This window comes from Nycticebus coucang, chromosome 14, assembly GCF_027406575.1.
Source record: "Nycticebus coucang isolate mNycCou1 chromosome 14, mNycCou1.pri, whole genome shotgun sequence".
Classification (NCBI taxonomy): Eukaryota; Metazoa; Chordata; class Mammalia; order Primates; family Lorisidae; genus Nycticebus; species Nycticebus coucang.
This window is the reverse complement of record NC_069793.1, coordinates 59,502,235-59,529,386: the sequence shown is the minus strand read 5'-3', so window position 1 is coordinate 59,529,386 and position 27,152 is coordinate 59,502,235. Positions and strand designations below refer to the sequence as shown.

General features: G+C 44.1%; 1 protein-coding gene across 1 annotated transcript; it reads right to left on the bottom strand.

Moving 5' to 3' along the window:
* Window positions 1–2,562: 2,562 nt before the first annotated feature.
* HPX (hemopexin) lies at window positions 2,563–10,914 on the bottom strand. Its single transcript, XM_053562378.1, has 10 exons — window positions 10,771–10,914; window positions 10,564–10,622; window positions 10,394–10,465; window positions 10,061–10,182; window positions 8,291–8,444; window positions 7,856–8,068; window positions 7,494–7,625; window positions 3,280–3,410; window positions 3,034–3,196; window positions 2,563–2,900 (listed from the first exon to the last, which is right to left on the bottom strand). Exons 1-10 carry the CDS (start codon window positions 10,851–10,853, stop codon window positions 2,641–2,643), a joined length of 1,389 nt encoding a protein of 462 aa, XP_053418353.1. The 5' UTR covers window positions 10,854–10,914; the 3' UTR covers window positions 2,563–2,640.
* Between the last annotated feature and the right edge of the window lie 16,238 nt (window positions 10,915–27,152).

Sequence of the window (27,152 nt, the reverse complement as noted above, 5' to 3'; positions counted from 1 at the left end):
ATAATGATAATAAAAGAAATTTGAAAATTAAAATGCAGTTCATCTCTCAGGTTAAAAAAAGATTCTGGGTTTGTCTTTTTATAAAAGATGGTAGAAGCTTAAACATGGGTATAAAAGTGCCGATATCAGTCGAGAAAATAAAGAAAAAAGAAGATGAGAAACAGAGGGAGATCCTAGAAGAAATAAGAGGGATGAGAAGTATAGGATCAAGGGCTCATAGAAGAATTTGAGACCTTGCTTTTATAGTCTGAGGAACAGGGTAAGGTGAAGGGTGCATGTAGGCCAACTTAAAAGGTGAGAACAGCGAAGAGGTTTGACATATTTCATACCTAGCGATATCAATATTTTCAAAGTACTTAGCTGAAGAAGAAAAGAAGGGTTGGATGGGATGGCGCCTGTGGCTCAGTGAGTAGGGCGGGGCACTGGTGTCATATACTGAGGGTGGCAGGTTCGAACCTGGCCCCAGCCAAACTGCAACAATAACAAAAAATAGCTGGGCGTTGTGGTGGGTGCCTGTAGTCCCAGCTACTCCGGAGACTGAGGCAAGAGAATCGCCTAAGCCCAAGAGATGGAGGTTGCTGTGAGCTGTGATGCCACAGCCCTCTACCGAGGGTGACAAAGTGAGACTCTGTCTCTAAAATAAATAAATAAGAAGGGTTAGATGAAGAACAAGAAAAACCTCACAAGATAAATATTACCCCGTCATGAACATCTGTTGATGCCACTATTGTTACTATCTGCCCACCATACATTTCCCCTTTTATTGGTAACCTCGTATCAATTTTTCTCTGGAAACAGATTCCCTCCCCACTCTTTGTCCATGTGGCTCAGATCCCAGTCCCATACTCACTTCAGTGGTGGGCTCCTAACCTAGGATTGGCCTATCAGAGTCAAAGTGATCAGTTCAGAAATGGGTATATAAAGAAATTTGAGCCAGTGAAAATCAGATTCAGGAATTTTTCTGGAACCAGCTCTGGATGTGCTAAAAAGATGTAAGCTTAGTGAACGTCTTGCCACAAAGAAGGATGAGCCTTCCTGAGAATGATGCTAACTTAGAGAGAGCAGAGCTAAGAGATGGAGAGAAAAAAAAGACACCTGATAATATCAATTTAATGCCTATATTTATCTCTACCCAAAGTCAAAATCTGCCCATAGACTTTTTAGCTCCCTAAGTCAATAAATTCCTTTTTTGCTTATACCACTTCATATTGGGTTTTGTTGCTTGCAACCAAAAGTTATGATGAATCTGAATACATGTAGCAGATACTCCCTATTGGTACTTGTTTTTACATCTGTTCTACAATCTCCCTGTATCACCAAGGCTGGAAATCGAAAAACACATTTCTCAGACCCCTTTAACAATTTGGTTCCAGTTAAGTCCGAAGGTGAGAGAAAAGGAAAAGCCCTTCTGTTTCTGGCACTGTCTCTCGCAACATCAGCAGCAGTGGTTCCTGCCTAGCAGAAGTGGAGGTGGTTCCAGCAGTTAACCCACAATACAAGCTCTAATGGCATTGACAGCTTATGCATATTTGTGCGCTCTGGTTTTGACATATTTCATACCTAGCAATATCAATATTTGGTTATCAATATCAATATCAATATCTGGTTTTGTGATCTTAGGGCTGTAATTTTCCCCCTTTTGCACCTCTAACTTAAGGTCTGTAGTGACTTCCTGATCTTTGAGTGTTGTGGTGGGTACCTGTAGTCCCAGCTAGTGGGAGGCTAAAGTAAGAGAATGGCTTAAGCCCAAGAGTTTGAGGTTGTTGTGAGCTGCAAAGCTATGGCATTCTAGTGAGACTTTGTCTCAAAAGAAAAAAAAAAAAGAATAGTAAAGAGAATAATAGGGCTTACTTGCATGATGCCAAAGGAGAAGGAATTTAACCTGCATAGAAAGAGAAAGAAAAACAGTGCAGATGTGAATGGAAGTTATACAAATGGTGGCCCAGCCTCTCATCCATTGGGATACCTACAGGGAAAGGAAGAGGAGCCTTGGGACAGAAACTATTCTCAGTTAAGCTAGAAGTAAAGAGCTAGAGAAAATTATTAACCATGGAGTTTGCAAAGGATAGAGGAACTTAGTAGCCATTGAGTGTGACTCTAAGAGGGCACCATGGAAAGTCTGGGAAAAAAAAACACAATGATGAACTGCTTTAAGTTGACCACAGAGCAGTTTGGAGGTGAGATTCTTCATTCTCCCTCCCCTTCACATCCAGTGTATCTGCAGGTCCTATAGACTATGTCTTGTAAATGTTTCTAGTCAGCCCTCTTCTCATCATTGCCACTGTACCCAGGCCTTCATGATCTACCACCTGGATCACAGCACCAACCTTCTCAGTAGTATCCCCATGTCCTCTTTTCTCTGCTATGTAAAAATAGTCTGAAAAAAGCCAGATTATTACCTAGATCTAAAAATCATCTATGTGGAAATGAGGTTTGTCCCCTTAGTCCTCCCCTGCCTTGCTTCCCATTGCCTTATTTGAGCTTGAAAGCCTCAAAAGAGAAATTGCTAACCTTTCAATTAAAAGAAAAAAGTAAGATTGTTCAACAACCAAAGTCTCTTGATTGAAGTGAAGAAACAATCTGGCTTTATTATGAGGAACGGGGAGGCAGGGCCAGGCCAGAGTGATGTCAGAAAGCCCCTCAGTGAGTGCAGCCCAGGAGACTGGTCACTTTTTGGGGCTGGGGAAGGTTCTTGGCTGCATTCAGTTTCTCCACATCACTGTAGCAGTACAAATTGGGGCCATGGATGAGGTACAAGCTGAGACCATTGGCAGAACATGACTTGGGGCCAAGGGACTGTTTCACACACAAGGCCCCATCAACCTTCTCATGGGGCCAAGAAAGCTCCGTCCACGTGGCTTGAGCTCCTGACTTTAGGTCCAGCCACCATAGCCGCCGTCCTGGAAAGACACCAAATATAAATGGCTTCAACGTTATGGGGGTCTTGACCTAGATCTTCTCGTGCCCATGGGGATTTATGCCATGGACAAGTAGCAGAACAAGCCACCCCCTGAGCACCTTGAAGTCTCTCACCTGCCATGATGTGGAGCCGAGAAGACCCAGGACAGACAAAAGCTGCATCCACAGCATCAAGGCTGATGCCAGGAGGGCTCCCAAGTTCCTTCTCTAACCGCTTTGGATAACCACTTACTAGGGTATAACCTCCTTTTGTCAGGAAGACATATACTTGGGTACCCTGGAAGACAAAGGATAGTGATCAGCACAGAGCTAAATATACCTATCCCAGTGTTCACCTCAAGCCTTTTCCCCAACACACACCTGGAGCAGATAGAGTTTTTCCTCCCAGGAAAACGCAGCATCCACTGTTGAAGGGCCCTGGGGCCACTGATGAGCAATGGGCCAGCTATGCCACCCATCCCGGCTGGTGTCCAGACGCCAGTAGTGGGACCCTGTGGGGTATCATAGCTTGCTTTAGTGCTGGTGGTAAAAGCGCAGGCAGTAAAGAGGCTAGTGGAAGAGGCAGACATGAGTCAGGAGAGGGAGAGAATACAGCCAGAGGCCAAGGCAGAAGAAGCTAGGTGAGAGGGAGAAGTAGAGCAAGACTTGGTCAGGAATGTTGGGCATTCTGGCCTGGTTGGAACCAGAATCAGCAGAGGCCTGAAAGAAAGGCAAAGATAGAGAACAGTAGTCAAATTTCCAGGTAAGGCCAACATCATGGTGTTTGGTGGGTGTTCCCTAAGGTTCTCAGGGGTCCACATGCTGAGATGTGGAGATTAAGATGAAGGGATAGAATGACCAGAAGTTGAAAGGGAAACACCACAAAAAAGTTGCACTGAGTGTTCTCACTCTGGAGAGTGAGAGAGTGGCCAGGCCAGCACCCCATTTTACTCTCCCCTTTTCATAACGAATTGCTAAGGAATTGACCAGGCTCCTGTTTAATCCTTTTTTCTTCAACTCTCTTCAATTGCACTTCTGTTTCCCTCTTCCATTGAGATTGTTTTTATAAGGGACACCAGTGTCTTCTCACTTGCGAAATGTAACAGTCAATTCTGTCTTTAACTGACTCTACCTCTCCTCAGCACTTGACCGTGTGCCACTACCTTCTCTACCTTTTTGGGATCTTGGCCTCTATGATACCAGATTCTCCCAGTGTTGCTCTTACCTTCTTGACTCCTCTTCAGCCTGATATCTAAACATTGGCATCCCCTAATTTGGGTTTATCTCTTCCCTCTCTACTCTCACTTCCTTGGGTGATCTCACTTAGTCCAGGGGCTTCAAATATCATCTACATGCTGATGGCTCCCAATGTGTTTTCACCAGCTCTGACCAACCTCCCCCCACTTTGACCTTTAGGCTCAAACTCAACTGCCTACCCAACAAGCTCATTTGATGTCCTTAGGCTCCAAAACCCTAACAGGTCCAGACTGATTTCTGCCTCTGCCAAATACACACACACACACACACACACACACACACACGCTCCTACTCCCTAGGCTTTCCAAATTTTAGAAATGAAATCACCAGCCACCTAGTTATCTATTTCCAAAAAGCTGAGTCATCCTTGAAACCTCTCTTTTCACTTCCCCACTCCAATCAGTATCAAATCTATCAGTTAATTCCATCCTCCAAAATATAACATGACGAGTCCTCACCACCTCTACTACTGTCATCCTAGTCCAAGCTCTCAGAACCTCTAATTTAGACAATTGCAGGCTGGCTCCCTGCTTACACAATTTTACCTTTCCTCCACACAAAGCCAGAATGATCTTTTTAAAAAGTAAATCAGAACATATCACAGTCCTTCTCAAGATCTTCTCTTGGCTAACTTTTATGGTTGAAAATCCTTACCAGACCTTGGCAACCTGGCCCCTGCCTCCCTCTTTCTAGCCACCCTCCTTCTGTGTTCCAGCCACACCAGCCTTCTTTCTTGACTCCTTAAAGTAGTGTCACTTACCTTCCCCAAAATGCTTTTCCTCCAGTGATTTATCTGGCTCAAAAAATCATCTCTTCAGAAGAGAGGTCTTTATTCTCCTTACTTCTATCCCATTATCCTATCTTACTTTCTTCATAGCATTTAATTTTTTTTTGCAGTTTTTGGATGGGGATTTGAACCCGCCACCTCTGGCATATGGGGCCGGTGCCCTACTCCTTTGAGCCACAGGCACCACCCATAGCATTTAATTTTATTATTTTATTTTTTAGAGATAGGGTCTTGCTCTGTCACCCAGGCTAGAGTGCAGTAGCATGGTCATAGCTCACTGCAGCCTCAAACTCCTGGGTGCAAATGATCCTCCTGCCTCTTGCCTCAGCCTACTGAGCATCTGGGCATACACTGCTACTCTAAATTTTTTTTTAGAGATAAGGTCTTGCTACGTTGCCCAGGCTTATCTAGAACTCCTGGCCTCAAGCAAGTGTTCATAGCTCTTACTGTATGAAAGTATTCTCTTTCCTTATTTCTCTTTCTCATTGTTGTCTCTCCCTCTAGCTGACAAGACACCTATATGGATTGTTGCATCCTAGTACCTAGAGCAATGCCCAGTATCTATCAAGTGCTCAGTAAATAATTTGATGAATAAATACTTGGTGATCTTGCTGTAGGCACAGCTTTCTTTATAGCTATAGCTATGCACCAAGTATGTAGTGGTGCCTGACATATCTACCTCCCCCCACTGCTGAAACTACTCTGCTCAGGACCCCTATTTTGAGGACCAGAGTTATGCTGCTCTTTGTACAGAGGAAATAAACGATGGGTCCTCAACCCACCAGTAGGCAATATGTAGGCTGGCCAGCAACCACTTTAATAGGGCCTGGTTTGAGTAGGGGTGTGTGTGTTTCACAGGGGCAGAAATCAGTCTGGACATGTTAGGGTTTTGGAGCCTAATGACATCAAATGAGCTTCTCAGATAGGCAGAATCTGAACCATTCAGATTCTCTCTCTGGAAATCTGCCTAGGAAAACAGAACAACTGAGGGAGTTATCAGTTGGATCTGAGGCTGAAAGATCAGGAAGTAGAGAGAAGGTGGAGGCGTGACAGCCCATGTGCAAGCCAAAGTCGTGAAGAAGCAAAGAGGATGGATAAGAAGCCATGAGGCAGAGACAGGAGAGAGATTTGTTAGCAAGAGGAGAGGATCAGCCCCATGCTGAGTAGCGGGTCACATTGGTGTTTTCACCACAGTAGTGTGTTTTCATGTCAGCAGGTAATTTTACTATTTTTACTATGTGATTTTTACTATTTTTCTCCATGGCTGTGTGTTCTCTCAGCAGCTATAGAACATATATGATACTTTTCATTTAGAAGTTCAGGTACATTCTTATTATGGCCACAAGGCTTTGAAGTTCTGTGATCGCACCATGGCCCAGTGTCTCTCTACACTTCCATGTGGTTTCTGTGGCCGTTCTTTCTTAAGCATGCTCACACTCTTTCAATCTCTCTCTCTCCATATGTGTATCTCTGTGTGTATATACATATATATGTACATATATATATATTTCCAACTCTCACCATGGCTTCCTGTCCTCCTGATACTTCTGTGTTCTTACTACCGTATATGTTCTTAGTATACTTCTGTATTTTCACTACAGGTGTGTGTTTCTTTTCAGCTGTATGTTCGTGTTACAGAGTGCATTCTTGTGGTGGGGATCTGCTCCCCATGTGGCTACATAATTTCAGTAGTACTTGGTATGACTGATCAGATTTGTCCAGGGGGTAGGGATAAAGGGATTATTTTCACTTTTCTATATTCTCACCACCACCCTCCCTACCTTTGTATCTGATGATACCTATACCTTAGGTTGGGTGCAGTGTGTTTGTTCCTTCCTTCTCCTAGAGATGTCCTCAAATGTGGAGCATAACCATTTACTACCTATCTGACTAAGCTCAGAACATCTCTAGGTATCATTAGATGGCTTTTGCCAATTGATTCCACAGGTCACAAGAGGGGTATTTCTACTGGTCACTCAGAGGAGAAACCTCCATAAGCCAATGAAACTACTTTCTAAAGGTCTAAGGTACCCAACGCTTTTTGGTTAGTTATCAATGGAAACATCTCATTCCCATGCAATGCTGTTTTGAGAGGCCTGGATGTAGGCATTAGGAAGCTGGTAGAAGATGAAGCTCCTGAGGTTAAGTCCAGGGGGAGCCAGAGGACTCAGAAAGACATACACGAAGAAAGGAATATGAGGAGGCAGAGAGACACAGAGAAGTCAAAAGAGTAAGAGAGAGCCAGAAGATTCAGCAGGGCATTGATCAAGGAGAGGATGAGGAGTCATAGGGTTCCAGAGAAGCCCACAGAGAGCACAGGCCTGGAAGTAGATGGTAGACAGATGGATGAAGTTAGAGGACTGGGCAATCAGACCAAGCTTGAGAAATATGCACCAGACGAGATGAGGGATGCAAAAAGGCATGCTAAAGATAGAAGACAGAAGGGATAAATGAGTGACACTGAGGAAAATGAAGGAAATATGCCAAGGAGGGGAGACACAAGTGCAAGAGTTGGGAGGGCAGAAACGAGGCAGTTAGGAAGATCTCTTACCAATGAAGGCATAGGTGGCACCATGCTGGTCAGACAACAGTGCAGACAATACTAGATCTGGGCTGCAGCGCATATGCATAGGGTGGGTATTGTTCCCATGACCAGTTCCATTCCTGTGTCCAAAGCCATGGCCTGGGGGAAGAAAGAGGTGAGTACAGAGGGGAGTTAGAGGTAGAATAGATGGCTGGGATTAGTGGGGGTGTGGGATTCCCCCATATGGAGGACAATGGGAAGACCCAGAATGGAAATGGGGCCAAGGTGTTACAACACAGAGTTAAGGTGGGAGCTGGGGCATATGGGATCCACAAACTCAGGGAACGTGGATGAATTTCAGCATGTCCCAAGGGCTTGTGCTTTCTCACCTCTTCCAGGGCAGGACATGAAGTAGTCTCGGATATCCAGAGGGTATGTGGGAAGTACATATCCTGTGACAGGGTTGAATCGCAGGAATTGGTTGCCCTGGAAGCAGTAGTAGCGGCCGAGCCATCGCAAGGCAGAGGAGCAATTCCCCACAGCTGGCCAGGAACGCTCCTTTAGAGTTCGTGTAGCAAAGTCCCAGAACCACGTGTGGTTACCTTTGTCCAATCAATCAAGAAACATTTGTTGAGGATGGGTTATAACCTACCTTGTGCTTGCACTGGCGCTTATTAACAGAATCACACCCAGTTATCTTCACCAGAATGACTTCCTCTCCTTTCTCTACTTGACTTCTAGAATGTAACTGGCTTCTCTAATTCCCTTCCTTAGAAAGCCTAAAGTGTCCTCCATCACTATCTTGGATTTCAGCCTGGACTGACCTTGAAAGAAGAGGACACCTTCCTCATTGCATTCTCCACGATGACATTCCACAGCTGCATCCAGTGGGGATGGGAGTCCAGGAAATTCATCTTGGAGTGACTTTGGATATACTTGCTCCTTCTTTTCAGGAGGGTACACCCAGACTTTGTCCCCCTGCATCAAAAAGCACTTTCTTTTTAACTGTGCACTCCAAGAAATTGCCACTCTGCATTCATACACAACATTTTTGATCTATCGCACTTATACCATATCCTCCTGCAGCCTCGCACATTCTGAGTCCATCTGTGGATGACAATCTGCAGTCCTTTTATACAATACACATCCTCAGCTTGTCTATAGAAATCCAGTGACTATTACTATGGTACACAACCTCTGACTATGTATAAGGAGACACTCCTGTGGCACACTTGCCTGCAATACCTTCAGTCTTAGTATACACATATCCAAATAGTCATCCTGCATCATCCATGCACTCATTTGTTCATTCATTCATTCAGGAAACAATTGCTGAATTATTACTATATGCCAGGTACTGTGAGGGGCACTGAGGATGACATGACCCTGTCTTTGACTTCAAGGAGTTCCCTGTACAGAAGCAGAAAGGATTCCTACAATCCTGCTGATGAAACCACGAAGACAGCAACCATGAAGACAGCTCTGGGAACATAAGGGGTGTGCCTTAGTCTTCCCTAGAGAAGTTATAAAGGCTTCATAGCTGAGAGGAAGCATTTGACCCAGGAGTTGAGAAAAGAGCAGGAAATTTCCAGGTGGACAAGTGAGGAAAGGATATTACCAGCATAGGGTGTAGCATGTGGAGTCCAAACGTGAGGAAGCACATTGTGCTCAGAGAATTTCATGTAGTTTCACGTGGCTGGCACACAGTGAATGTGGCAGGGGAGGAAATAAGCCTGAAAAGATTTATCACAAGACCCCATGTGCATTTGGCTTGTAACCAGGCACATTTTGGTGCCATTTACTGAACCAGGAAATACAAGAGGAGAGATTTGTAAGAAATATACTAAGTTCAGATTTGGAGCTGCTGAACATGCTGAACTTTAGGCTCCCATGGACCATCCAAGTCAGAGATTTCTGCCAGGAACTTAGAAAGAGATGTCTGGATCCAGTATCCACAGCATAGAGTCCTCAGTGCCATGGCAAGGGTCAAGATCACCCAGAAAATCTATATGGAGGGGCTAGGATAGATCCTCAAGGAACATTTAGAGACAGACTGAGATTGGATGAGTCACCTGAGAGAGAAAAAAAGTAGGAGGGAAAGCAAAGCTGGCAGTCAGGGCCACTCCAACCACACAGCACCTTTGGCAAAGTAAGAGAAGGTTCCCCTTCCTTCTCCAGGGCATGGGACTTGGTGAGCACAGCAGGCTGGATTTCATGCTCCACAGCCTCTTTGGCCAGGTGCCATTGTGTTAGGAACAACCTGTCTGCCCTATGAAGTGTACCTGAGGCAAAGTCACGGAAGCCAGGGAAGACATTTCCAGAAAGGGAGAGGGTGACCAACAACATGAAGTATAGCAGAGCAGTCTAGAACTAAGACCAGGGACTGAAGAACAGCCACTGGATGGTAGTATCTGCCAGGCCCACGTGGGCACCACACACACTCCCTTAGCTTGAGCTTTCTGGGGAGAGGAAGGAAGAGGGAAGGAAACCTGGTACTTGTCACTACAAGCTCCATGCTAGGGCTACGTGGAGAAGGATTTCTAATGCTGATTCTAAGACTTTCTGGCCTGGCCCTGTCCTTGGACCAGCAGTACCTTAATCAGGAAGACACTGTCGTGACCACGGCGGAATGCAGCATCCACAGGGCTAATGAAATTCTTCCACCTCTCTGAGATTAACTCTCGGTCCCATTTGTGACCCTTCCACACGAACTCTCCTGAAAAACCCATACTCTCTGTAACTGTCGCAGTAGGCCAAAGGTTTACCATTAGTTCGCATACTCCCTCAGTGTGGCCTACTGAGACAGTTACAGAAGAGTTGTCAGTGATACCCTCACATAATTCCTAGGCCCTCCCACAGATGGATGCACCCTCTGTGAAGGGGATGAAGTATGAGGTCCCAAATACCCCAATCTCAACCTCTCCTACCTTTAAAAAACAGCATGGTCCCGTTATTATCCAGGGTGGTAGCATCTAAGCTCCAGCCATCTGAGCAGCGTTCTGGTATGGAAGTGGCAAAATAAAAAAAAAAAGAAAGTTAAGATGATAAAATACATAGACACCCCCAGATAGACAGACTCAGGGAGCTGGAGCCTCACCGATCACGTCTGAATCTGGTTTGGTCTCACCTTCAGCCACATTCTCATGGGCACCAGTCCTACAGAACACAGATAGATATCTGAGTCCATTGGAACCAATCTGCTTCTCCTAGCTTCTGACCTCAAACTTGACCCAGGCTTAAGAACTGGCCCTCCTTTACCTTGCCCGAGACCCTAACCATCTGTCCTAGTCCCAGCTTTACTCACGAAGGAAGAGGGTTGGCAATGGCTAGAGACCAGCACAGACCCAGCAACCCCAGTGCCACTGGTACTCCTGGTAGCCTAGCCATGCTGAGCTGGAGAGGCCACAGGACATCTCTGGGCAAGCACCTGAGCTCATTATATAGAGCTGGGAGTTGCACCACCCCCACCTCAAGCTCTACTGGGAATGACCTGTCTTCCAGGACTAAGCCAATATTGGCTGATTACATCACTGCAAATAAGGTCAGGGTCTGGGCACACATCTGAGTCCAAGACTCCCTCTTCCCGGCAGTAGCCCCCAACCCCCTTCAGCAACCTTTAAGCAGTGATTGGCTAATGCCATTGAGGTCCAGCCATGACTCTCCCCACTGGCAATGGGTCTAGATCCTCATAAGTCAGGGGTGGGGGGAGATTGACCACCTTTCTGTGGTCAAGTTTACCTCTACAACAGAAGAGAGAAGAAGAGGGAATTAACATTTTGAATTCTAAGTGTCAAGACCTACTCAAAAGCAGCTAGAGACACCCATACTTATATACATTTTGCAACCATACACATGGATAATCTTTGTTAGAGATACTCAGAAAATAGCTTTTCCTAAGCTCCAAAAGGGGCATTTTGGGGGCATCCCCAAGACCCTTCAGCTTCACTCTTGGACTAGTGAGTTTGGGGACAATGTCTTACCATTGCCAAATGTCCAATCCCTACACCCAGCCTCAAAGCCCACTGGCAAAGAGTTTTGCAAAGATTGCCTGGAAGGGAAGGGCTGACTGTAATCAGGCAGGAAGAGGAGGTGTCTCTCTTCAAAAAGCACCACCACTACTAGTAATTAGTCTTTCTTTGTAGCTACCACCTTGGGGGAAAATGCTTTATTTACTCATCACAGAACAAACAGAACTGTAACTGGGATTTCACAATATTTACGGCTTTTTCTTGCTTAAATGCTACCTTCTCAATGAAGCCTTTCCTGACCACCATATCTAGCCATTTCAGATTCTTGTTTCCTTTACATCACTTTCTGAAACTTGAAATTATTTCATTTACTTATTTGGTAAGTAATTTTTTCTTTGCTTGTTTTATTTTGTTTTCTTTCTCTTTCTTGCCATTATGTCCCTGTCCCCTAAAATAGTGCCTGGAACATGATGGTTGTTTAATAAATATTTGTTGACTAGTGTTGCAGCCAAATTTTGACAATTTCTCCCCTTCTGGGGTAAGGGGAATATTAGGAATTGGGGGTATGTGGTACTAGGGCATATATTGAAATCTGGGGATCACTGCCCTTTATCTGATTATTCTCCTGTTACTCTCTCCATTGTCGCAGCCTCACATTCCTCTCTTCTGGGACCTCACCTGCTATCCTCAGTATTCCCTTGACCACTCCCAAAGCCTACCTCTTTCCATCTGTGATTTAGCTGCTGGGTCATCAGAGAATGGTGGGGGTGGGGGGGAGGAGAGGTAGAAACAGCTATGGGTCAGGCTGAAGGTCCAGGCCCCCTCCTTCCTAATCAACCCTGAAATATCTCTCTTAGGTGACTCCATATCCCGTATAGCCCCCTCCATAACCTTAGCAAAAGCCTCAGATCCCTTTCCTCCCTGCAAAGTTTTCTTCCAACAGGAAAACAAAGATTTCTGGGACTTCGGGAACAACTTGTCACCAGGCCTCTGTCATCAGACTCAGTGTCCTCTCCTATCTTACAAATGAAAATGTTCTGTTAACATCATCCCCTTCTCATAGGTCAGTGAGACCTAAGCAAAGGGGACTCTCTGCATCCTTGGCAGCATGGGCAATACCACAGCTCCTACGTCCAGTGCCTGACACTCACCTTGTCCCTGTTTCAGGGCATCTCTGGCTACACCTGCTCTACCCCAGCTGCTGAATATTAGGCAATAGAGCTGTTGTTTCCTCCCCCTCATTTTTTCTTTTCCTCTCAGCCTCTTCCTAGAAGTAGTCCCCACCCATTTAGCAATGTCTCAGCAGCAACTAGGCCACACTATTGATGTCCAGCCATGATTTTCACTGCCCTGACAGTGGATCTAGGTGCCCCATTATAGAACCTTCCTGGGTGTCTACCTCCTGAGTACCAAGTGACTCTCCAGCAATCTCCACAACAGCTTCTCTCCAGCTGTCAGAGCCCTGTCTATATGTCCTACAGATTTTTCTGAGTCTGCCTGGGGAGACGCAAATTTTCACCCCAAGTCATGAAAACGCCCAGAAAATCCATAGTGAAATTCTTCAATAGTTCTATCAGCAGGGTCTCCCTCTGGCCTAGCAGGGCTCCTTGAGGAGAAACAGCAGATATGGAACAGTAGGTTTTTAGTTTGGTCTCCTCTTTCCCACATTGCTCTGGTCCCCCTCTGAACCCTAGATCTATCTGGTCCATAAGAGAGCTTTATGGTCCCCTTTTACCACTTGTCTACCCCAGCCTGGCTTAGACATCATTATCAGACTAGTCCAACAGAGTCCTGCTCACATGCTGGGCAGGACCTGAGAGGTAGAGGAACCCAGGACTGTGGATATGTTGGCCACCCTGTCACAGGGTACCCAGGAGAGAGTTGGTCTTGCTTCTTTTCTGCTCACTGCAGGATGCCACTTCTGCTCGTCCTGAGTCTGTCCCTGGAGGCTAGTACTTGGGCCTGAGTGCCCCCTGGAGGCCACAGGAAGCAGCACACCTCTGCCCTTCAACTGGAGGCCAGGGCCCTGACTAAAGCTTTTCCTCCTGGAAAAGTGGTTCTCCACAGCCTTCTTCCATGGCAATTCTCAGTCCTAGCTGTTCTGCCTCAGTGGCATGTCCTCTTCCATGCTCCTGTCCCTTCCTTTGCAAAATTCTACTGTTCAGAGTGGGTCTGGAGACTTCAATCTCTTACTCAATTTCTTAGGGAAATTCCAAGCCCAGCGACATTCAACCGTCTCCTTTTCTATCAAGTCTTCTCAATCTTCCTAACCAGCAGCTTTTTAACTTCCCCAACGGGTTCTAAATGTGGACCAGCAAAGGTCTTCCTGCATTGCCAGTGGCCATAATTAAATCGTATACTGAATTACTGTTCCTTGGAAGGGCTATGCCCAGTCTGCCCTGCTGCTGATCTGAATACTCTGACCCACCCAATGGGTGCAGTGTGTGCTGGGCCTGATGCCTGTGGCTGTGTATTTCAGGAAGCAGAGACTGTATTTCCTCTTTCCCCAGGTTTAAAAGTCTTAGGGGTAAAGTGTCAGACAGCCAAAAAGAACTCACTGCTTCCAGCTGACCCCTCCAGCATAAACATTTTCTCTTGCTCTGTCTATAATGGGCCTTCAGAATAGTTAATTCTTGCTTCTCAAGGAATAAATAATAATTTGCTTATATCTACTGGGCATACACATGAATAAATTATTTCATTTCATTAAATAAATATATATGTAGGTTGTCCTCTGTCACCTTTACTATTCAACGTAGTGCTGGAAGTTCTAGCCAATACAATTAGGCAAGACAAGGAAATAAAGGGAATCCAAATGGGAGCAGAGGAGGTCAAACTCTCCCTCTTTGCTGACGACATGATCTTATACTTAGAGAACCCCAAAGACTCAACCACAAGACTCCTAGAAGTCATCAAAAAATACAGTAATGTTTCAGGATATAAAATCAATGTCCACAAGTCAGTAGCCTTTGTATACACCAATAACCGTCAAGATGAGAAGCTAATTAAGGATACAAATCCCTTCACCATAGTTTCAAAGAAAATGAAATACCTAGGAATATACCTAACGAAGGAGGTGAAGGACCTCTATAAAGAAAACTATGAAATCCTCAGAAAGGAAATAGCAGAGGATATTAACAAATGGAAGAACATACCACGCTCATGGATGGGAAGAATCAACATTGTTAAAATGTCTATACTTCCCAAAGCAATCTACCTATTCAATGCCATTCCTATCAAAATACCAACATCGTACTTTCAAGATTTGGAAACAATGATTCTGCGTTTTGTATGGAACCGGAAAGAACCCCGTATAGCTAAGGCAGTTCTCTGTAACAAAAATAAAGCTGGGGGCATCAGCATACCAGATTTTAGTCTGTACTACAAAGCCATAGTGCTCAAGACAGCATGGTACTGGCACAAAAACAGAGACATAGACACTTGGAATCGAATTGAAAACCAAGAAATGAAACTAATATCTTACAACCACCTAATCTTCGATAAACCAAACAAGAACATACCTTGGGGGAAAGACTCCCTATTCAATAAATGGTGTTGGGAGAACTGGATGTCTACATGTAAAACACTGAAACTGGACCCGCACCTTTCCCCACTCACAAAAATTGATTCAAGATGGATAAAGGACTTAAATTTAAGGCATGAAACAATAAAAATCCTCCAAGAAAGCATAGGAAAAACACTGGAAGATATTGGTCTGGGGAAAGACTTCATGAAGAAGACTGCCATGGCAATTGCAACAACAACAAAAATAAACAAATGGGACTTCATTAAACTGAAAAGCTTCTGTACAGCTAAGGAGACAATAACCAAAGCAAAGAGACAACCTACACAATGGGAAAGGATATTTGCATATCTTCAATCAGACAAAAGCTTGATAACTAGGATCTATAGAGAACTCAAATTAATACACATGAAAAAAGCCAACAATCCCATATATCAATGGACAAGAGACATGAATAGAACTTTCTCTAAAGACGACAGACGAATGGCTAACAAACACATGAAAAAATGTTCATCATCTCTATATATTAGAGAAATGCAAATCAAAACAACCCTGAGATATCATTTAACCCCAGGGAGAATGGCCCACATCACAAAATCTCAAAACTGCAGATGCTGGCGTGGATGTGGAGAGAAGGGAACACTTTTACACTGCTGGTGGGACTGCAAACTAGTACAACCTTTCTGGAAGGAAGTATGGAGAAACCTCAAAGCACTCAAGCTAGACCTCCCATTTGATCCTGCAATCCCATTACTGGGCATCTACCCAGAAGGAAAAAAATCCTTTTATCATAAGGACACTTGTACTAGACTGTTTATTGCAGCTCAATTTACAATCGCCAAAATGTGGAAACAGCCTAAATGCCCACCAACCCAGGAATGGATTAACAAGCTGTGGTATATGTATACCATGGAATACTATTCAGCCATTAAAAAAAATGGAGACTTTACATCCTTCGTATTAACCTGGATGGACGTGGAAGACATTATTCTTAGTAAAGCATCACAAGAATGGAGAAGCATGAATCCTATGTACTCAGTTTTGATATGAGAACAATTAATGACAATTATGGTTATGGGGGGGAACAGAAAGAGGGAAGGAGGGAGGGGGGTGGGGCCTTGGTGTGTGTCACACTTTATGGGGGCAAGACATGATTGCAAGAGGGACTTTACCTAACAATTGCAATCAGTGTAACCTGGCTTATTGTACCCTCAATGAATCCCCAACAATAAAAAAAAAAAAAAGATTAAGAAGATAGGAAAATAAATAAATAAATAAATATATATGTGACTTTCTACAGTTTGAATGCTTATTTTTCCCTCCAAATACATGTGTTAAAAGCTTAATTCCTGATGTGGCAGTTTGGAGGTAGGGCTTAATGGCAGGTGTTGGGTCATGCGGTTTCATGCTCATGGATGAATTAATGCCGCTATAAAAAAGGCAGGGGGCTTTTGAGAGTGGATTCTTTCTCTTCTGCTGTTCTGCCACACAAGGAATAGCATTTGTCCCCAGTAGAGGATACAGCATTCAGGGCATCATCTCAGAAGTGGAGGCCAGACCCTCTTCGGCTGCTGGTGCCTTGATTTTAGACTTCCCAGCCTCTGGAACTGTGAGAAATATATTTCTGTTCTTTATAAATTACCCAGTCTCAGGTATTTTGCAATAGCAGCAAAAACAGACAAACAGAGTACTGTTAGTCCCATTTTTTGAATGAGGAAGCCAATACTGCAGAACCTCTGTAAACTGACCACCCAAGGGACTGTAACAAACTGGTGAACTTACAGAGGTGGTCAACACAAGGAACTAGGGCTAATGCACTGATGTGTACATGTGGTTCATGTCTGGTCTATGAAAATTTTACCAACTTAAGGAGCTGGTCAATGTAGGAAGGTGTTCAACTTTTATTATAGGTTCTACTGTAATTAAGAAGTGATGAGTTTTAAGTATTTGTCTCTGGTTTTATTAAAATATATTTTAGTTTACATAGTTTAATTTTTAATTAGTTAATTTTTTTTTTTTTTTTTTTGTAGAGACAGAGTCTCACTTTACTGCCCTCGGTAGAGTGCCATGATGTCACAGGACTCACAGCAACCTCTACCTCTTGGGCTTCAGCAATTCTCCTGCCTCAGCCTCCCAAGCAGCTGGACTACAGGCGCCCGCCACAAGGCCCGGCTATTTTTTGGTTGCAGTTCAGCCAGGGCTGGGTTTGAACCCACCACCCTTGGTATATGGGGCCAGCGCCCTACTCAAATAATTGCTGTTTTAAACATCAGCTCTCAAAATTCTGCTCAACATCTGCTCTCAAGAGCCTGTAGGATCCACCTCTATGTCTACCATACTGCCTAATGTGTAGAACAAGGATCTTATTTGCTTTATTCACTGCTATACATAGTATCTTCAGCACCTGGAACAATGCCTGAAATACTGTATGTTTTTTTTTTTAGACAGAGCCTCAAGCTGTCACCCTGGGTAGAGTGCCCGTGGCATCACAGCTCACAGTAACCTCCAACTCCTGGGCTCAAGCGATTCTCCTGCCTCAGCCTCCCAAGTAGCTGGGACTATAGGCACCCACCACAATGCCCAGCTATTTTTTAGGTTGCAGCTGTCATTATTGTTTGGTGGGCCAGGGCTGGATTCGAACCCGCCAACTCAGGCGTATGTGACTGGCGCCTTAGCTGCTTGAGCCACAGGTGCCGAGCCTGAAATACTGTATGTTGTTCCTGCTTCCTAATAACACATAAAATCTATCCCTTTCTCTCTGCCTCCTTAGTAGTCCAAACATCGTCTTTCTTCGTCGACCACTGAAACAGTCTCCCAGTGTCTCTGGCACCTCTCCAACACATTCTTCCTAGCAGCGATCTTCAAAAATATATTTGAGATTGCCTTAAGCTCCTGCTTAAAACTCTTCTTTTCTCGAAAAGTCAGTTTTAGTTCTACTAGACAGAAAACTCTATTATTAAACTTTTATTATATTTTCCAGCCCTTTCTTTCTCTTACAACATCCTTCTTAAAACAAAGATAGTATTTATAAAACTTTCTTTTCCTTAATATTGTATCCCAGACATCAACATGTTAAAGGGATTTATATAATTCCACTATATGTTTAAGCAAAACTTAATGTAACTATTCCCTGCTGATAGACATTTAGGTTTTTCTAAGATTGTTTTCTATTATAAATAAAGCTGTGTAATAGCTGTGCACACACCCCTTTGTGCAATTGCTCAATTATTTTCTTAGAATGCATTTCTAGAATTAGAAGACTATAGATGATCTCAATGTATTCAATCTCCAAGAGAAGCAGTTAAGAGATGCTGAATCGTTTTGTTTCTCGCTCTCACTTCTCTTCCTATCCTGCAGAATCTCTGTCCAGCTTCCAGGCTGTTTCTCAGGGCATCCCTTCCATTCCTATTGCTTTAACATTTCAGTGGTATTCTGAAGGTACAGTAATCATACTCCAAACCAAATCCTAATTCTTTGCCTAAGTTAAATGTACAATGCAGGCTTAACTTTCCAAACTTGTTCCCTTCCTCTCTTCTTCCACCCTCCTTCCTTTCCAGCCACCTTGGCCTCCTTTCAGATCCTCAAGCACACCAAGATCTTGACCCGTCTGGACCTTTGTACCTGTTCTTCCTTTGTCTGAAAATCTCTCCCTCCTTCCCTAGTCACCCCACTCCAAACCTACAGGTCACTGCTTAAAAGAGGCCTTCCTTGTCCACCCTGTTTATATTCTCTATCATTGCTTTCACAAACTACTTCTGCACATCTACTTCCTTGTATTGCTGGTTTGTCTCCCTTTCTCACAAAACTATAAGCTTCATAAGGGCAGAGACCATTTCTGTCTATTCCCAGGGCCTATCACTCTGACCAAAAAATACTTGTTGGGGAGGAGGGAGACAAGATGGCGGACTGAAGCCAGCTTTCAACAAAGGCTCCCGTCCAGAAGGAGAGTTAAGGGACAGGAATTTAGTAAGTATCCTGGTGGACTTGAGCCTCACCAAGAGAGAAGGCTGAAGAACGCACATCAACACCGCTGAGGCAAGTTGTGATCACAAGGACGCAAACAAAAGGTACAAAATCCACCACCAAGCGGACGGGAGTCCCCCTCCCCCATGAGACCGGCTCTGGAGCCCCACAATTTAACAAGCGGGCAGAAATTAAAGGCCCTCCCACTACACTCCACGGGAAAGACCTTCTAAAAACTGGACCTACCTCCCCTACTGGGGTGCCGTGGCGTTCTCCTGCCGGACATAGGGCTGAATAAAACTTTGGGAATCCTTTGCCGGCAACCCTGAATCCCCGGCGCTCCCCTCCCGCCCACTGAGGTCTGGAGGCCTGTCCCCCAGGACTTCGGATCCTTGGGTGATTTCTCAAGGGGAGTGGACAGTCCCCGAGTTGCGACTGGTAGCATTGACTCTGAGGCCCGCGAGTAAGGAGAGGGCACCGGGCTGAGGGGGAGTCACGCCTCGCGGCACTTCCCTGCGGTGCAGTGCACCAACTCTCCCCGGGCATACGGGGCCCAAGACTGAATAAGACTCTGGCCTCCCCGCTGAGAGCTGAGAACCCCTACTCTCACTCGGGGTCTGAGGGCCTATCCCCCAGGAGTTCGGCTCCTTGGGTGATTTCTCGAGGGGAGTGCACAGTGCCTGAGCTGCGTCAGGTCAGCGCTGACTCTGGGATACGTGAGCGAGGAGAGGGCACTCCGCTGAGGGGAAATCAAGCCTTGGCGGCACTTCCCTGCGGTGCAGTGCAGGAGCCCTCCCCGGGCACAAGACTGAATAAGACTCTGGCCTCCCCGCTGAGAGCTGAGAGCCCCTACTCTCACTCGGGGTCTGAGGGCCTATCCCTCCGGAGTTCGGCTCCTTGGGTGATTTCTCGAGGGGAGTGCACAGTGCCTGAGCTGCGTCAGGTCAGCGCTGACTCTGGGACACGTGAGCAAGGAGAGGGCACTCCGCTAAGGGGAAATCAAGCCTTGGTGGCACTTCCCTGCGGTGCAGTGCAGGAGCCCTCCCCGGACCGTAGTATTGCGTGAAACTGAATGAAACTCTAGCTTCCCCCCGCCCCACTCCCAATCCGGGTCTGGGGGCCCATCCCCCAAGAGTTCTGATTCTTGGGGGATCTCTTAAGGGGTGTGGACCCAGCACAAACTGCAGCCGCTCAGTGCTGACTCTGGTGCGCGGGACAGAGGAGAAAAGGGTCGCCTGAGTGCCCACACCAGAGCAGCAGTTCCCTGGAGGTAGATCAACAGCCGTTTTTCCTTTAACGGCAGAACGCTCACTTCTGGATATTCTGAGGCCACACCCCCTGTCTCCCTGGGCAACCAGAGGAGGCCACCGGTGTCACGGCTCACAAACCCAGAAGCCTCCAGGGCGGGGCCGACCCAGAGAGGTGTTCAGACGCAATTCTCCAGCAGCAAAGACGTTTGAACTCAAAACAGCCCGTCTCCTGTAGGCGATGACAGGAACAGAGACAGAACCTCACAAAGTTGTCTGTTCTGTTCTGTTCTGTTAGCAGCATCCATCAGGGACGGGGCTAAGCCTGAGTGAACACCTCCTTCCCAACACCTGCATCAAACACTCAAAGATGTCAGGCCCCATCTCCTCCTGCTAGATAGCGGCAGTCTGCGGGGGCCTGGCAGACTTCCTCGCGATTCAGGCAGGTGCAAACCCCTGGAGTGTCTGTTCACTGCAGGCAACTGGGTTAGCCATCTGCAGAGATACCAGTGACTGGGTCCGACGGAGGGGCAAAGTGGGGAAGGAGACGTCAACCTTCCCAGACTGCTCTGTTTGCGGGGTGGCTCCTCCTGACTCCATGCTGCACTGGGGTGAGCTGTCTCAGAGGAGTCACCAGGCCCCTGTGATCCAGTTCCCAGAGACCTCTTGAACCCTTCCACCTGAGACAAGTGCCGATTGAGACAGTTGATTCGGACCTTTTGAACTGGGCTAATAGACTGAGGACTTTTCAGGTGGTGCCCTGGGTGTGCGATTGTAGGAAGGTTTGATTCTCCTTTTCCAACTGGGGCCAGAGGTGGGCAGGCGGGGTGACTTAATTGCTGATTTTTTCACACAGCTGAGACTTCAAGCCAGAGTAGAAGTTGCAATAGGATCGAACAGAAACCAGCTGAAAACAAGACAGAACCACTTTGCTCCACCACACCAGACAGGGCCCCAGTTTCTCAGGCCACAACACTGTACGGGCCCTCGATAAAACCCCAGGGGAAAAACCAAAGGGAGTAAACCATGGGGCGGAATCAGCGGAAAAACTCTGGTAACATGAATAACCAGAATAGATCAACCCCCCCAAGAAAAGATACGGCAGATGTGATTGAAGATCCCATTCATAAACAACTGGCTGAGATGTCAGAAGTCGAATTCAGAATTTGGTTTGCAGACAAGATTAATAAAATGGAATTAGGAATTCGAGGAGAAATTCAAAAGTTGTCTCAAGAATTTAACGAATTTAAAGACAAAACCACCAAAGACTTAGACACACTGAAACAAGAACTTACAGCCCTCAAAGATATGAAAAATACAGTAGAATCCCTCAGTAACAGAAGGGAGCAAGCAGAAGAAAGGATTTCTGACATTGAAGATAAAGTCTTCGAACGCTCCCAATCTCTCAAAGAGGAAGAGAAATGGAGAGCAAAAACGGATCACTCACTCAGAGAGCTCTCAGATAATTCGAAAAAACATAACATAAGGGTTATAGGAATTTCGGAGGCTGATGATGTGGCAGCCAAGGGCACAGAAGCCCTTCTACATGAAATTATGAAAGAAAATTTTCCAGACATGCCTAGAGAATCTGAAATTCAGATAGCAGACAGCTTCAGAACCCCAGCACGATTCAACCCCAAAAAGCCATCTCCCAGACATATCATAATTAGCTTCACTAAAGTTAACATGAAAGAGAAGATTCTCAAAGCAGCCCGGCGAAAGAAAACTATAACGTACAAAGGTAAGAATATTAGAATAACTGCAGATCTCTCTGCTGAAACTTTTCAAGCAAGAAGAGGCTGGTCATCAACTTTTAATCTCCTAAAGCAAAAAAACTTTCAACCCAGGATCTTGTATCCAGCTAAACTGAGTTTCATCTATGATGGAGAAATTAAATACTTCAATGACATTCATATGTTGAAAAAATTTGCCATAAGTAAACCAGCTCTTCAGGATGTTCTCAGACCTATCCTCCACAATGACCAACCCAATCCTATACCACAAAAGTAAACTCACTCAGAAACTTCGGATCAAACTCCAACTTCCACACTGGCGAAAGGATTAAAAATGTCCACTGGACCTTTGAAAAACTCGATACCCAAAATTCCACCAGACTTATCCTTACTCTCCATCAATGTGAATGGCTTAAACTGTCCTCTAAAGAGGCATAGGTTAGCTGACTGGATACAAAAACTTAAGCCAGATATTTGTTGCATACAAGAGTCACATCTCAACTTAAAAGACAAATACAGACTCAGGGTGAAAGGATGGTCATCCATATTTCAGGCAAATGGTAATCAGAAAAAAGCAGGTGTTGCAATTTTATTTGCAGATACAGTAGGCTTTAAACCATCAAAAGTAAGGAAGGACAAGAATGGTCACTTCATATTTGTTAAGGGTAATACTCAATATGACGAGATCTCAATTATTAATATCTATGCACCCAACCAGAATGCACCTCAATTTATAAGAGAAACTCTAACAGACATGAGTAACTTGATTTCCTCCAGCTCCATAATCGTTGGAGATTTCAACACTCCCTTGGCAGTGTTGGATCGATCCTCCAGAAAGAAGCTGAGCAAAGAAATCTTAGATTTAAACCTAACCATCCAGTATTTAGATTTAGCAGACATCTACAGAACATTTCATCCCAACAAAACTGAATACACATACTTCTCATCAGCCCACGGAACTTACTCCAAAATTGATCACATTTTAGGTCACAAGTCTAACCTCAGTAAATTTAAAGGAATAGAAATTATTCCATGCATCTTCTCGGACCATCATGGAATAAAACTTGAATTGAGTAACAACAGGAATCTGCATACCCATACAAAAACATGGAAGTTAAATAACCTTATGCTGAATGATAGCTGGGTCAGAGATGAGATTAAGAAAGAAATCACCAATTTTTTGGAACAAAATGACAATGAAGACACAAGCTATCAGAACCTCTGGGACACTGCAAAGGCAGTTCTAAGAGGGAAATTTATAGCACTGCAAGCCTTCCTCAAGAGAACGGAAAGAGAGGAAGTTAACAACTTAATGGGACATCTCACGCAACTGGAAAAGGAAGAACATTCCAACCCCAAACCCAGTAGAAGAAAAGAAATAACCAAAATTAGAGCAGAATTAAATGAAATTGAAAACAAAAGAATAATACAACAGATCAATAAATCAAAAAGCTGGTTTTTTGAAAAGGTCAATAAAATAGATAAACCTCTGGCCAACCTAATCAGGAAAAAAAGAGTAAAATCTCTAATATCATCAATCAGAAACAACAAAGACAAAATAACCACAGACTGATCAGAAATCCAAAAAATCCTTAATGAATATTACAAGAAACTTTATTCTCAGAAATATGAAAATCTGAAGGAAATAGACCGATACTTGGAAGCACGCCACCTTCCAAGACTTAACCAGAATCAAGTGGAAATGTTGAACAGACCCATAACAAGTTCAGAAATAGCATCAACTATACAAAACCTCCCTAAAAAGAAAAGCCCGGGACCAGATGGTTTCACGTCAGAATTCTACCAAACCTTTAAAGAGGAATTAGTACCTATATTACTCAACCTGTTCCAAAATGTAGAAAAAGAAGGAAGACTACCCAACACGTTCTATGAAGCAAATATCACCCTGATCCCCAAACCAGGAAAAGACCCAACAAGAAAAGAAAATTATAGACCAATATCACTAATGAATATAGATGCAAAAATATTCAACAAGATCCTAACAAACAGAATCCAGCAACACATCAAACAAATTATACATCATGACCAAGTTGGTTTTATCCCAGGGTCTCAAGGCTGGTTCAATATACGTAAATCTATAAATGTAATTCAGCACATAAACAAATTAAAAAACAAAGACCATATGATTCTCTCAATTGATGCAGAAAAAGCTTTTGATAATATCCAGCATCCCTTCATGATCAGAACACTCAAGAAAATTGGTCTAGAAGGGACTTTTCTTAAACTGATAGAGGCTATCTACAGCAAACCCACAGCCAATATCATATTGAATGGAGTTAAATTGGAATCATTTCCACTCAGATCAGGAACCAGACAAGGCTGCCCATTGTCTCCATTGCTTTTCAACATTGTAATGGAAGTTTTAGCCACCGCAATTAGGGAAGAAAAGGCGATCAAGGGTATCCATATAGGGTCAGAAGAGATCAAACTCTCGCTCTTCGCAGATGATATGATTGTGTATCTGGAAAACACTAGGGACTCTACTACAAAACTCCTAGAAGTGATCAAGGAATACAGCAGCGTCTCAGCTTACAAAATCAACATTCATAAATCGGTAGCCTTTATATACACCAACAACAGTCAAATTGAAAAAGCAGTTAAGGACTCTATCCCATTCACAGTAGTGCCAAAGAAGATGAAATATTTGGGAATTTACCTAACAAAAGACGTGAAAGATCTCTATAAAGAGAACTATGAAACTCTAAGAAAAGAAATAGCTGAAAATGTTAACAAATGGAAAAACATACCATGCTCATGGCTAGGAAGAATCAACATTATCAAAATGTCCATACTACCCAAAGCAATATATACTTTCAATGCACTCCCTATTAAAGCTCCACTGTCATATTTTAAAGATCTTGAAAAAACATTACTTCGTTTTATATGGAATCAGAAAAAACCTCGAATAGCCAAGACATTACTCAGAAATAAAAACAAAACAGGAGGAATCACACTACCAGACCTCAGACTTTACTACAAATCGATAGTGATCAAAACAGCATGGTATTGGCACAAAAACAGAGAAGTAGATATCTGGAATAGAATAGAGAACCAAGAGATGAATCCAGCTACTTACCGCTATTTGATTTTTGACAAGCCAATTAAAAACATTCAGTGGGGAAAAGATTCCCTATTTAACAAATGGTGCTGGGTGAACTGGCTGGCAACCTGCAGAAGACTGAAATTAGACCCACACCTTTCACCATTAACTAAGATAGACTCTCATTGGATTAAAGATTTAAACTTAAGACATGAAACTATAAAAATACTAGAGGAGAATGCAGGGAAAACCCTTGAAGAAATTGGTCTGGGTGAGTATTTCATGAGGAGAACCCCCCGGGCAATTGAAGCAGCTTCAAAAATACACTACTGGGACTTGATCAAACTAAAAAGCTTCTGCACAGCTAAGAACACAGTAAGCAGAGCAAGCAGACAGCCCTCAGAATGGGAGAAAATATTTGCAGGGTATAACTCTGACAAAGGTTTAATAACCAGAATCCACAGAGAACTCAAACGCATCAGCAAGAAAAAAACAAGGGATCCCATCGCAGGCTGGGCAAGGGATTTGAAGAGAAACTTCTCTGAAGAAGACAGGCGCACGGCCTTCAGACATATGAAAAAATGCTCATCATCTTTAATCATCAGAGAAATGCAAATCAAAACTACTTTGAGATATCATCTAACTCCAATGAGACTAGCCTATATCACAAAATCTCAAGACCAGAGATGTTGGCGTGGATGCGGAGAAAAGGGAACACTTCTGCACTGCTGGTGGGAATGCAAATTAATACATTCCTTTTGGAGGGATATATGGAGAACACTCAGAGATCTAAAAATAGATCTGCCATTCAATCCTGTAATTCCTCTGCTGGGCATATACCCAGAAGACCAAAAATCACAACATAACAAAGATATTTGTACCAGAATGTTTATTGCAGCCCAATTCATAATTGCTAAGTCATGGAAAAAGCCGAAGTGCCCATCGATCCACGAATGGATTAATAAATTGTGGTATATGTATACCATGGAATACTATGCAGCCTTAAAGAAAGATGGAGACTTTACCTCTTTCATGTTTACATGGATGGAGCTGGAACATATTCTTCTTAGTAAAGTATCCCAAGAATGGAAGAAAAAATATCCAATGTATACAGCCCTACTATGAAACTAATTTGGGACTCTCACATGAAAGCTATAACCCAACTACAACTTAACAATAGGGGGAAGTGGGAAAGGGGGGGTTGGGTAGAGGGAGGGGAATCGGTGGGATCACACCTGTGGTGCATATTACAGGGGTATTTGCGAAACTTGGTAAATGTAGAATATAAATGTTTTGGCACAGTAACTGAGATAACGCCGGAAAGGCTATGTTAACCACTGGGATAAAAATGTGTCAAATGGTTTATGAAGTGAGTGTATGATGCCCCATAATCATATCATTGTATACACTTATGATTTAATAAAAAAATTAAAAAAAAAATAATAAAGCACATTTTATTTCAATCAAAAAAAAACAAAAAAACAAAAAATACTTGTTGGATAAATAAATGAAACTGCAGGCCACATAGGGCTGTTCTGATCAGCAGACAGCCCTCTACAAGCAGGGTGTTAACCGTTGCAGGACCACAAAATAACTTTCTGACCTGTTCCTGTACAGACTTTGTTATAACCCCCCAATATGTGAAGATCATTTAAGACATGTATCAACTGAGTAAGGGCATGGTCTCCACTATTCAGCACCACTTCCACCTACTTGAGCCCAAGACCCAGATTGGAAAGAAAATGCCCACTGTTGAATTTAGGAGGAACCAAGTGACCTCATCTTAAGATATCTTTTGCATGGCATAGGAAGACTATCTAATCTGTTATCTACAGAAATCAGCCCTAGTAGCCTGTTTGGGGGCTGGAAGGGGAGTTGCCTAGGGCTTCCCACCCAAGAAAGGTCACCCTATTGTCATTTTGTTCCCCTGCTACTTTTAGGTGTTCAGAATTTAAGAGGTTGAGGCTGGCAACTTAGAGCTTCCATTCCCTATCACTGCTGGTACTTTGCTCAAGATGCAGATACAGAGGAATAGACTATCACCTGAGAGCTCTCAGGGAAGACTCCACTGGTGCTGAGTGACTAATAACTGAGAACACCTACACCATCTCTGCTGGTCAGGGCCTGTGCTCAGGCAATTCTACTCATAAAGAGCCAGAAATTCAGGCCCTATAAGAACACGTGCCCTAGA